Source organism: Nanorana parkeri, unplaced genomic scaffold (assembly GCF_000935625.1).
Source record: "Nanorana parkeri isolate BGI_ZX_2015 unplaced genomic scaffold, ASM93562v1 scaffold414, whole genome shotgun sequence".
Lineage (NCBI taxonomy): Eukaryota > Metazoa > Chordata > Amphibia > Anura > Dicroglossidae > Nanorana > Nanorana parkeri.
The window spans coordinates 855,111-868,146 of record NW_017306682.1 but is presented as its reverse complement, the minus strand read 5'-3'; the positions used below and the strand labels follow the sequence as shown (position 1 = coordinate 868,146).

General features: G+C 47.0%; 1 protein-coding gene across 2 annotated transcripts in view; it reads right to left on the bottom strand.

Moving 5' to 3' along the window:
• MTCH2 (mitochondrial carrier 2) overlaps positions 1 to 10,523 on the bottom strand; it is a 24,087-nt gene extending 13,564 nt beyond the window's left edge. For both annotated transcript variants that reach the window (XM_018559723.1, XM_018559721.1), the window contains exons 1-2: positions 10,378 to 10,523; positions 82 to 166 (exon numbers count right to left, since the gene is read on the bottom strand). In XM_018559723.1, the coding sequence (XP_018415225.1) occupies positions 82 to 166; positions 10,378 to 10,464 (172 nt within the window). In that variant the 5' untranslated portion in view covers positions 10,465 to 10,523. The remainder of the gene's footprint in view (positions 1 to 81; positions 167 to 10,377) is intronic.
• Positions 10,524 to 13,036: the final 2,513 nt, after the last annotated feature.

Sequence of the window (13,036 nt, the reverse complement as noted above, 5' to 3'; positions counted from 1 at the left end):
TTTCAAAATGTAATCAATAGTCCATCAAATACACTAATAAACACAAGTAAAAGACAACATTGGAATAATGATGTTACATACCATAGGCGAAGAGGCCAGGGAGCTGGTACACCTGGCGTCCAAAGAGGTTTCTTCCCAGAGTAGGCGGAAGTGGCTCATGTCCCACCTAAGAATAAGGTATATGAGAGTAAATCAAAGGCCAGTAAACATTGAATAATTAGTATCTAACAGACATAAGGTGCGACTTATGGCATGAAAATTTGAATGCGGCAGAAACACTAAATGATCAGCTATAAGGCCCTTAAAGATTACACAAATCTACCAAAAGTGAAACAGTCTTTTACAGCAGGGGTCTCCAACCCCATTCACTTGGGGGCCACTGGACACATTTTCTTCCGCCGCTTGCCAAATTTAATAAAATGTAATATTTCAAAACAAAATATACCAGTACCAGTACCAGTGTTAACACACACACACTTTTTGGGTGATTTGGAACACCAATTAAGAACCAGGACTTCTCAGCCAACATCAGTACCTGACCTCAGTAAAGCTCTTTTGGCTGAATGGGAACAATAAGCCACAGGCACACTCTAAAATCTTGTGGAAAGCCTTCCTGTTATAGCTGCAAAGGGGGAGGCAACTCCATATTAATACCTATGGGCTTGGAATGGGAATTTCCAACGAGCAATATATCTGTAAAAGCGAGTAGTGATGTTGGGAGGAACCACGGAGCACACTGGTGGACAAAGAAGATCCACCCTCCTGGATGGTTTGCGAAAATACTTTTTTCAGGAGATGACTGCTCTCCAACCACGTCATTCAGTGGCGTGGGCAGCGGGAGAGGTGAGCAATTACTAACTTCTTTATTAGGTATATATTTTATTCAATAGTTTAGTCACCTTACAGGAAACCTTTTTTGATATGATCGTTAAAACTGACTTTGACAACCTCTCATTCTATAAAAGTCTTCAGTCTGCTACAGTCTTCAGTAGTGGAAGTCACCAACCCAGGATAAGCCAGATGGCCAGAATAACAGTTAGGAAACTAGCATTAGAAAAGAAGACATCGATGATAGCCCCCAAGGTTCTTTTTATAAAGGTTTAGTTGAATAAAAACAGGATGGGAATATGGTTTTCCTGAAATTTCTGCTTATAGTCACTCCTCATAGCCAGTATTGGAACAAGTGCCAAGAAAAAGTTAATTGATGGGTAAGAAAACCAAAATGTGTTATATATAGTCTCTTTCTACCATCTGCCAAATAAAGAAAACCTACAATATCCGTCACTGTAACCTTTTCAAGGACAGAGGTGCAGTTTTCAATAGTACAACCCAACTTCTAATAAGCACATTTTCCTTGCATTGATTGCTCACACAATCCCTGCATTTGTTGTCTACATGAGGAAGAATTGGTCAACTAAAGAGATGTTTATTAGGTCAGTAGTCAGCATGTGAGGGGTTAAAGGCATAATTATGTGGTGTACTACATTCCACTACGTCAACATCCATGGCTGCGGAAGACAGTAAGGAAAAAAACAGAAAACATCAGACAAGACCTCTTACTCAGAGAGCAGAAGGACAAGAGACATCTTCTACAAGGCAAGACCTCTTACTCAGAGAGCAGAAGTACAAGGGAGATCTTCTACAAGGCAAGACCTCTTACTCAGAGAGCAGAAGGACAAGAGACATCTTCTACAAGGCAAGACCTCTTACTCAGAGAGCAGAAGGACAAGAGACATCTTCTACAAGGCAAGACCTCTTACTCAGAGAGCAGAAGGACAAGAGACATCTTCTACAAGGCAAGACCTCTTACTCAGAGAGCAGAAGTACAAGGGACATCTTCTACAAACAGGTACTGTGATCATAAAACAGATTTTTGTATAGGAAACCAGAGTTATGACAGACAAAAGGTCAGTTATGGCCAGATGAAGAAAGGATTGCATGTTTCACCTAACCTTGAAGGATATCTCCTGGCCAAGCCTCCTAAGTAGTAAGTCCACTAGTTGTGTTAACTATTAACAACAATGTATCTTATTTGTAGATCCTCAAATCATCTCTGAATTGGTGCTGACACTGTCCTTCCTTCTGGAGGGTGGCTACTTTTGTTCCCCATGGTCCCTGTGTGTGTTGTAAAGTAGCCACCGCTCCAAGCTCACTTCTGTGATGGACTACAATCTCAATACAAATTAGTAAACTAAACACGAGATCATAGTCCATCACGGGAGTGAGCTTGGAGCGGTGACTACTGTATAACACACAGGGACCATGGGGAACAAAAGTAGCCACCCTCCAGAAGGACAGTGTCAGCAGCAATTCAGAGATGATTGGAGGATCTACAGCCGAGTGATACACAAAATAAATTTTTGTTAATAGTGAAGGTACTTGAATTTGAAAAATACTTGTATTTTTAAGGTTTAACTCCCAGGTTTAGTGTCGCTTTAAATTGGGTGAAGTGGGACATATTAGAATATATACCTGGAGTTTAGCTTTAGATGTCATCTTGTGAGATTTGGGCTACTCATCATTTTTTGGGACTTTGTCGGAAGCCGTGTAATGTCACCCCCTGCAGTACGGAACCACGTATATTTATTCGCTTTTTTTTCCTACATTTTTCCCCCCAGATATAGAAGAATCCGGGTTTGTTTTTCAACAGAAAATCCCCACTTTCTGCCAAATATTTGAAATGAACAAGCCTTTGCTCCTCACCCTGGTCTTCACATGCTACACCCAATATCAGATGCCTGGAAGTTGTACCAACACTCTGGCACGTCAAAAACGTGGTGTGCTGGATTTGGTGGTGACCCTTTGGTGCTACAGAGAAAGACTCAAAGTTCCCTTGTTGGCCATCAACCTATATGGGTGTTACTGTGGAACTGGTGGTTCAGGAAAACCAGTTGATGCCGTGGATCGATGCTGCCTGCTTCATGACTGCTGTTACCGCTACTCGAGGCTGGATCTGCAATGTTACAGCAAGATTAAGTGGGAGTTGTATCACTTCTCCTGTGGTCAATCCCAAACGGAGTGCAAATCGTCCACGTTATGTGGCAGGATGGCGTGTGAGTGCGACAAGCAGTTTGCAGAATGTCTGACAAAGGCGAAGGCAAAGAAAAAACACTTCTTCTACAACAGGAGAGACCTCTGTGTGGGTCCTCATGAAACTTGTCCTCATATGCCACCAAATGTGACATCTGCGTGGCCCTGGACGCAAAACTTCACCAACCTGGCAAAGGTCACCGGTGTGAGTGAGACAGACAGAGCGAAGAGCAGGAAGAAACGATGGAAGAAGAAGAAAAACAAGATTGTGAAATGGAAGGATCCGAAAGGAACACCACTCTGGATATAATCTGGGTGTCTGTTAAGGTGGCCATGCACCTGCCGATTATGGTACCATAATCGCAGGTGATCCCGCGATCGTACGATAATCGGCAGGTGTATGGAAGGCGTGCGACCGTTTCTACTGTACGGTCGCACGTCTTTTGTCTCCCGAGCAGGCTTGAAAACCCGCCGAGAATCCTACGATTGTAGGCGGGTTAGAGGCTTTCTCGGGAGACAAATGCTGCACGGGCCGGTGTGCTTAAGTGCACACTGCCCGTGCGACATTGAAGTCATCGGAAGCCCTCCCCTAAGCGGGGCGGGCTTGCGATGATCGGTAGTACAATCTGTCTGTCCAAGATGGGCAGATCGTACGAGCTTTTAATTGCTTTACAACCATCGCAAGACGAAAGTCGTGCGATGGTTGTAAAGTGTATGGCCAGCTTTAGTGACCGGTAGAGCCGAGGAGGCAGCAGAATGCATTACACTGCAAGATTCAAAGCCTAGTGCAAGTCAATTTTAGCCCCTCCGTTTATCTGCGTCATCAGTGATTGCAGTAGCAAAACAATTGCCCAAATTCTGCTTGCTTTTTCAGCTCTCCCCTTATATAATGACTGAACAATGACGAGATCGTCCCTGTGCTTTGCCCTCCTGTACACTAGTTCCCCGTGTCAGACTGAAAACCCTGTGCAATGGAAAGCTTGCAACTGGGCAGCTGGCTTAGATTGCTTCCTCCCTCACTCTGTTTAAATCCCAGTGTGCAGTGAAATTGGGGAAGTCAATTCAGATTTCAGTTACTTATACTAGCAGCATTTAAAAATAAAGAGTTTTGCTTTAATTGAGGGGAATACATGAACTCAAGTCATTTCCTTTTGTGGTGTGCACCCCATTGAACAGATTTCCTTCCAATCTTGCAGACGCAGTAAGAGGAAATCCCCTAATATACAGTCGTGATCAAAACACATGTCCTCACTCCTGAGACTCTTTAACTCCTCATTCTGGCATCAACTGTAAAATTTTGGATTTCCTATGGCCAAGGTTTGCACTGGATCAGTGGAGCATGCCAGACAACTTAACTCAGGATTTGCATTCAGCATGCATTTGGGTCTGGAGGCCACCAGAACCAACATTCTGGTGTTGCCTGTAGCAAACACTACAACAGTGCAAGTCAGAACTCTGGGGTAACCTTTTTATCCCAAAGTTCTCTTTAGGGTCACGGGAGGACATATACTAAGCAGGTCCCGTCACCCAAAGCTCAGTATATAGCAAGCTATATACTGAGAGTGCCGCAGCCGGGACGGATCCTGACAATACTGTCGAGATGCACCCAGCTGGCTGATTGACAGCGGGCTCTGCCTATCTACAGGCAGAGCAAGCTGTGCCCGCCCCCTCCTCCAGTCAGCACTGGAGGATCAGGGAGGGGGAATGCCTGCGGGGAGTGGTGAGTGACAGATACTGCTCTCTGCAGGGAGATGATCGGAAAGTGAGCGAGCAACAGTATGTGTTCGCTCACTTGCCCCATCTATAGAGCCGACGTGTGACAGTTTCAATGTCACAGGTCAGCTCTAACTATGAGGATGAGTGGAAATCACTTACCTCATAGTTCTGCTTCAATCTGAGTTCTATGCAACCCAATGCAGCCAGAATACAGACAGAACCTCACAGGACCGCCTGATCTACCTGCAGCATAAGCTCTGCAACTTCCCTTCTCTCTGCTTCTACTATCACCAGCCACGTTTAAACCTGCAAGGTAGGTTTATACCTTACTAGTGGCTGTTAGGAGACCCCCAATTACGGACATTTCGTAAAGCCCAACTCCAGGTACATTGATTTTTAAATTTTTAGACAATTATCTTCTCTAACTGCTTTTAGAGTTTTTACTCGCTATAATGCTTTCTTATTAGCGCTAAGGGCCGATTCACACCATCTGCGTTGGAGCTGCACTGGCCATTGCTTCCAGCACAGCCCCAATGCAAGACAATGCAATCTGCCTGGTCACGGATGGTGTACATTCACACCACCTCGTTGCGCTATAAACACGGTGGTGTGCGCTGAAAAAAAGAAAGGCATGCCTTGCTTTTTTTCAATGCAGCAGAATGTGACGCGTAACAACCGCCTCATAACCGAGGCGCCCGAAGAACTGAAAAAATGTTAAAGTGACATTAAACCCTCAGATTTTTTAACATAAAACAATACTGTAATGTGCGCCTTACTGTAATCCATGGTAGTTTCCCTTCTCTTTGCTGCTCTTCCTTTTTAATCTGTATCTGTTCTCATGCTCTGCAGAACTTCTGTTTTGCAGCAGACTGCCTTGTCTCAGGAATGGATACACGGTGTCTGTGTATACGTTTGTATAGGCTTGTAATCTGAGCAAGCACTACAGGAAGAGGCACTGAGCTGAAAAGGGAAGTTTTTCCCAAGCATGAGAAGACATGAGGATTTAAAAGGAAGAGCAGCAAAGAGAAGGGAAACAACCATGGATTACAGTAAGGCACACATTACAGTATTGGTTTATGTTAAAAAATCTGAGGGTTTAATGTCACTTTAACTGTTACATTTCAATTAAGTTCCAGAAAAAAAAAAAAAGTACACGATTAGTGCAGTGTCTGGTGTGAATGGGCCCTAAAGAATGCTGTCAAAATGTACAGCGGGAACCACACATTAGTTTCCCATCTGCATTGGTATCGGGTCTATAGGCAAGAAGCCATCCATACTCTGTTTGAATTTAGGTCAAGTCCTGATGACATGGATGGAATTTGAGCGGAGTGTGGCCCAGTTGGCACCCCTTCATTCCACAAAAGTGGATTTTTAATTCCACTTTTGTCGAAGGAGTTGGGCGAAAATTTTTGGGCTGAACAGGGACTGCAGCCAGTCTGGGGCTGGGGGCTTCAAGCATTTTTCTTGTTCAGACCAAACAACTATAAGTGTATGGTCAGCTTTACAGGAACCAGTTCCAATGTTGTGCCGTCACCCCTTCCCTCTGCTTAGCCATTTAAAAAACATTGCCTTGTGACAACACTGCAGTGCAGACAAAATATCACAAGGAGACACACCAGTCCATTGCAAAAGTCCCTTCTTCTAGAGGGGGAGGAGGTAAAGTCTGGTTTAAGCGCATGGATTGTGGCAGTGACCGATTTTCTGTAAAAAGAAATACAAAGTAAACTCTGAAACGCTGGAGATGATCAATCATTATGGCAGAGCAGAATGAGGACATACATTGTCCCCGGCAGTTGTTTCTGCTCATTATGGCAGAGCAGAATGAGGACATACATTGTCCCCGATAGTAGTTTCTGCTCATTATGGCAGAGCAGAATGAGGACATACATTGCCCCCGATAGTAGTTTCTGCTCATTATGGCAGAGCAGAATGAGGACATACAGTGTCCCAGATAGTAGTTTCTGCTCATTATGGCAGAGCAGAATGAGGACATACATTGCCCCCGATAGTAGTTTCTGCTCATTATGGCAGAGCAGAATGAGGACATGCATTGCCCCCGATAGTAGTTTCTGCTCATTATGGCAGAGCAGAATGAGGACATACATTGTCCCCCATAGTAGTTTCTGCTCATTATGGCAGAGCAGAATGAGGACATACAATGTCCCCCATAGTAGTTTCTGCTCATTATGGCAGAGCAGAATAAGGACATACATTGCCCCCGATAGTAGTTTCTGCTCATTATGGCAGAGCAGAATGAGGACATACAATGTCCCCCATAGTAGTTTCTGCTCACTTGACATCTTATAAATTAGGAGATTGGGTGAATGGCTGCAGGAGAATTCACCTTTACCTTGATTATCTTATTTTGGACTTTCATATTATTGCTGGAATGTTTTACAGGGAATGGATAATGATTAGCTACCTCTGGAACAGCTCTCACGTACTACGGCTCCCCGGAGTATAGTATGTCCCTGTGAAAGACAGGATTCTAGAGCTTCTTGTATTTGCGGCCCTCACCTCTATACCCAACCTGCCCTGATCCGTAGTCACCTCTATACCCAACCTCCAACACCAGATCTCAGTGCCCTGATCTCCACTCACATCTGAACCCAACCTCCAACAACAGATCTCAGTGCCCTGATCTGTAGTCACCACACCCATACTGTTTGCATTATATCTGTGCCACATACAAATGTGCTTACAGTGAATGATGTAATCGGTAATATTTCACACAGCGTAAAAGCCCAACTTCAGCCAAAACGTATCAAAGCTCCATTTAAAGCTTACAAACTGGATGGGCTGGATTCTTCCTGGTGGAACGCTGACAACTACGTGAAAAAAGCACCGGAGGAGTCTCCAGCATGCACAATATCCAGATAAAAACCTGTCTGTGCCACAATCTCTCACCGGCAATGATCAATTAGTGTCCGAGTCTTGCTTGATTCATCAGCCAGACTTTCAATGTCTGTAGGTAAAAAATGCCATCATCAAGCTCATAACAAAGTGCTTTACTGAACCTCATCCTATCACCACTGTATGTAATCTACAACAAAACATTTTGATTCGATTAGAGAATTACACCTTATCTTTTTTTTTCTTACTTCCCTTTTGGGTCAGAGGAATACATTACTGTAGCATCCTGTGATGGGGGGGGATGATGCTGCATTGCTCCTGAATTCAGAGCAGAGTTGTGACTCTCACATAGGCTGTGCCTGCTTGTACCACAGTGGAAGGAGGATGTGCTGATGTCACTGCTGATGCACAGCTTGTCAGGGGTAGCCAAACTCCGGCACTCCAGGTGTAGTGGAACTACAAATCCCATGAGGCATTGCAAGATTTTCACCTCCACAGACATGACTCCCGGAGAGAGATGCATCGTGGGATGTGTAGTTCCACCACAGCTGGAGGGCCAGAGTTTGGCTACCCCTGTAGATTGTCAGTCGGCACCTGACCATACCTAACCCTGCCCACTAGTTTCTGCATTTAGAGCATTGATGAAACCCTCCACTGTAAATTGCAGTGTCTGGGACGGGGAGCGTGTGAGAGAAATGGAGGATTTGGCTCAGTCAGGAAAGGAAAAGGAACTTTGCTGTTTACTTTACGAGGCCATTACATCACAGAGTAAATAGATTTGGTACTTTCGTAGACTGTCATATGGGAGCCTTTATTGAGTTATTGAAGATACAGGTTTTCAAAACTCTTCTTCAGGATTTATACAATAAAGATGAGACCCGGCAGCTCCTGAAATCGTCCATCTTTATTCAGATTAAGTTCTTGTGTCTGAAGATGACGCTAAGCTTTGAGGATTAGAGGTGAGAGGTCACCTGAAGTCTGAGAGTTGCTGCTCTGTCAAATGACTGCCCGCAGGTTAATGACACGCACCATCTCCCGAATGAGGAACAGTGTCCTATAAGAGCCCTGCTGTTAAAGTGTCCTTCTCTCGTCCATTCCCAGAAGTTGTAGTATTCTTCTCCAAAATGCAAAGCACCCTGTAAATGGGGGACAGGCGGACAAATGACAGGATCCCCCTCCTCCAATCACAGGAGGCTTTGCATTCTGGGAAAGAACACTATAAAATGACCACGCACCACCGATGTGCAGCATCAGAGTTGCCTACGTGCAACGCCAGGAGGTGACCAGGCAGGGGCGTGCAACGCCAGGAGGTGACCAGGCAGGGGCGTGCAACGCCAGGAGGTGACCAGGCAGGGGCGTGCAACGCCAGGAGGTGACCAGGCAGGGGCGTGCAACGCCAGGAGGTGACCAGGCAGAGGCGTGCAACGCCAGGAGGTGACCAGGCAGTGGCGTGCAACGCCAGAGGGGGCCAGGCAGTGGCGTGCAACGCCAGAGGGGACCAGGCAGAGGCGTGCAACGTCAGAAGCGACTGTACTCTCTAACAGAAAGCATCAGAAGTGAGGCTCTGGCAGGCTCCCACTATCTATGTGACCAGTCCCACAAAGCCTCTACTCTTAGGGTACATTCACAGCAGCAGCACACTCAACCGCTGCTGGTGTGCGTGCCACCGGACAGTTCTAAAGCGCTCCATCGAGCCGCATTGCACTGTTTTTTTTTTCTTTTTGTAGAACTTTATTGAAATGTCACAAGTGGTTCTGGTGGAGTTGGTGTGAACTGGCCCTCTTTGGCCAGTAGTTGCATCAAATACAAGGCAGGACAGATAGCCCTGCATTGTACGTGAAGACATAAGACAAGGCAACTCCTGGAGAGAAGAGGTGAGCCCCCAAAGCCTGCTGGAGGGAGGAATAAGGCAGGTATTACACCTCATTCCTCTAACCCCAGACAAACATTTAACCCTTGTAGTGCGGGGGGGAGTCAAGGGCAATAAAGCAGAGTTCAGCTTTAATCTGGACTACACACGACCTGTGCAGGACAACCACTACCATCCAATCTGGCCGGAAGAGCCAATCATCCAGCATGGATTTTCCCAAGATGGAGGATATCTGCATGCTCAGGCACGGCGATCATGTTGATCTGTCATCCCACAGAACGGCCATGTGACAACCAGATCCAGATATCGCCATTTCATGCCCATGGGGACTCTAAAGGCGGCCATACACGTAGCCATTTGTGGTCGATTTATGTACGAGCGATGGCAAATTATTAATCATTGATTAAATGATCGAACGATACAACAAATGCGGTATTCTTCCGCACGCTCGACTGAAAATAATCCACTGAAATACAATGTTATGAATAAAAATCATGTATAAAAAAAAATGATGCGTCAACAGATCTGAATTAGAATCGGTTCTCTGACACGCATGACAATATTTATCAGATTGATCGGCAGCGATTAATAAAATTCCGCCATGGCGGATCAACTTGGTCCAAAATCAATCGGCAGCTCACTAAATGGATGGAATGGAGGGTCTTTTCATAGAGATTTTGTAATTTTTGACCATTTTCATCACACTGAATGATTGGTTGGTTGGTTGGTCTAGTCCAGTGCATTCTGATGACACCTACAGACGTGACAACTACAGTGCGGTCTGACAGCAATCTGCTGGGTGGTGCAATGATCACCCATGACCGGATACAGAGCAGCACTGACAGTTGTCAGCCCCTCCCACATCACTGACAGCCCCCGGTGCACTTTCACTGACAGCCCCCACTCACCTGCACCAGCATCTTCACGTACATGAGCGGATGGGACACGACGGTCAGGCCGGAGCCCAACAGCAGCTGACTGGTCGTGTCCGCCATCTTGGAGACGTCACGTGACCCGGGTCGCCGATTCAAGGAGAAAAACCACGGCGGCGAGGAGCGGAAGTGCAGGGAGAGCACGTGACACCGCGTCTCCAGGCAACGGGAAGAGTTTGTGATGGGCGGAGCCTGAAAGTGAAGAACGGAGCTCGGGAGGGGTGAGGGAGAAGCCGGCTTGAAGGTGAGTACCCTCCATCAGACCGGGCACTGGAAGCAGGTGGGTACCCGCATAGTACTGGAGGCTGGAAGGTAGATACTCCACTGTACCGGGCACTGAAGGTGGGTGACCACATAGGGATGGGCACTGGAGCTAGATATCTGGGCACTGGAGGAGGGAGGTAGATACTCCAATGTACTGGTCACTGGAGGCAGGAAGGTAAGTGATCACATAATACAGGGCACAGGAGGCAGGAAGGTAGGTGTCTGCATAGTACATGGCACTGGAGGCAGGAAGGTAGGTATCACCATAGTATTGGGCACTGGAGGCAGGAAGGTAGGTGTCCCCATAGTACAGGACGCTGGGGGCAGGAAGGTAGGTGCCCCAATAGTACAGGGCACTGGAGCCAGGAAGGTAGGTGTCTGCATAGTACATGGCACTGGAGGCAGGAAGGTAGGTATCACCATAGTATTGGGCACTGGAGGCAGGAAGGTAGGTGTCCCCATAGTACAGGGCACTGGAGGCAGGAAGGTAGGTGTCCCCATAGTACAGGACGCTGGGGGCAGGAAGGTAGGTGCCCCAATAGTACAGGGCACTGGAGCCAGGAAGGTAGGTGTCTGCATAGTACAGGGCACTGGAGCCAGGAAGGTAGGTGTCTGCATAGTACAGGGCACTGGAGGCAGGAAGGTAGGTGTCCCCATAGTACAGGGCACTGGAGGCAGGAAGGTAGGTGTCTGCATAGTACATGGCACTGGAGGCAGGAAGTTAGGTGTCTGCATAGTACAGGGCACTGGAGGCAGGAAGGTAGGTGTCTGCATAGTACATGGCACTGGAGCCAGGAAGGTAGATGTCTGCATAGTACAGGGCACTGGAGGAGGTAGGTAGATACCACACTGTATTAGTGAATGGAAGGCATTAAGATTGGTGCCCGCATAGTAAAGAGCACTGGAGGTAGGTACCCAGTACCCTCACTGTCCTGGGCACCGGTTGTCTCTTCTATGGACTCCCCGTCCCTCCTCCTCCCCCCATCCACACATGTGTAATAATTGTATTGTTCATCCACACAATGTTTCTATTCCTTCTGCCCACATGTCAGTCCCGTGTTGTGTTGTCTTTTCCCAGCAGTGTGTTGCGGGTTGTTTCTGGTCTCACACTGAGAAACGTGTTAGGCAGCAACGCAAACCTTTAAACTATCCAAGCAAACAGTGACTGGAGGTTCCCCTCAGCAAATGCTGCATAGGACAACAGTGAGTGGATCCAAAGATAGCTGTATGATATGCAAATCATGACTTTACCTGTAAAAGTCAGGCTTAGCCAGGCTCCTCCCACTTGCTGAGCTTATCTGAATGGCGCAGTGAGCAGGGCTGGTTTGTGGCCTAGGGTGGTACGTCCGTCTGGGGTGACACACAGCCCACATTTCATATATTTAAAGGATTCCAGACGGCCACCCTGGATGCCTTTTGGCAAATACTGAGCCTGTTTGGTGATGGTTTGGTGCTGTGTAATTATAATTCACCTACTCTGGCTCTATACACCTAGAACAATAGGATGATAGTTTACTCTACTCCTTAGTTGTAAGTTCTAGATATAAGGGCACCGAGCGGACAAAGTGTCTCCGGTCCTAGCCTCAGGTATAGGAATGGGGTAGGAGTAAGAGCGCACAAGAAAGTTGGCCTAAGGGGTCAGGAAGTATAAACCCAGCCCTGGTGGCAATGGCTGTCAGTGTCTGCGCCCATAGACCTGAGATAGTCATGCAATCTGGATAACGATTGCTAGATGAGGGAATTCTTATCTCATGTCCATAACTACTGATAAGAACATTACTATTGGAATGATAATATTGTTCTGGTGTATTGTTATGTCACTACAGATATATTGGATCGCCTCAAAGTAGATGAACCATCACAATCATGTGCCCGGCACTCCAAACAGAGCTGAAACCAGAGGTATGTCTGTCTGTCTGTCTGCTGTTAAAGGAAAAGATGGCTACAGGGCTCACAAATGTCCCAAGTTAACCTATTAATAACCTTAAAACTGTCACTGTAAACCCCATTTCATACCCTCCCAATCCCTCAGATACCCATTCTTGTACATGACCAATCCCTAAGTCGTCCATCCCTCTCAGCCAACCGCCAAACCCCTCATGCCACCCTCCCAACCCCTCAGCCAGCCTCCCAACCCATCCACCAGCCTTCCAACCCCTCAGCCAGCCTTCCAACCCCTCAGCCAGCCTCCCAACCCATCCACCAGCCTTCCAACCCCTCAGCCAGCCTTCCAACCCCTCAGCCAACGTCATAACCCCTCAGCCAGCCTCCCAACCCCTCAGCCAGCCTCTCAACCTCCAAACCATTCACGCCAGCCTCCCAACCCCTCACGCCAGCCTCCCAACCCCTCACGCCAGCCTCCCACCCCCTC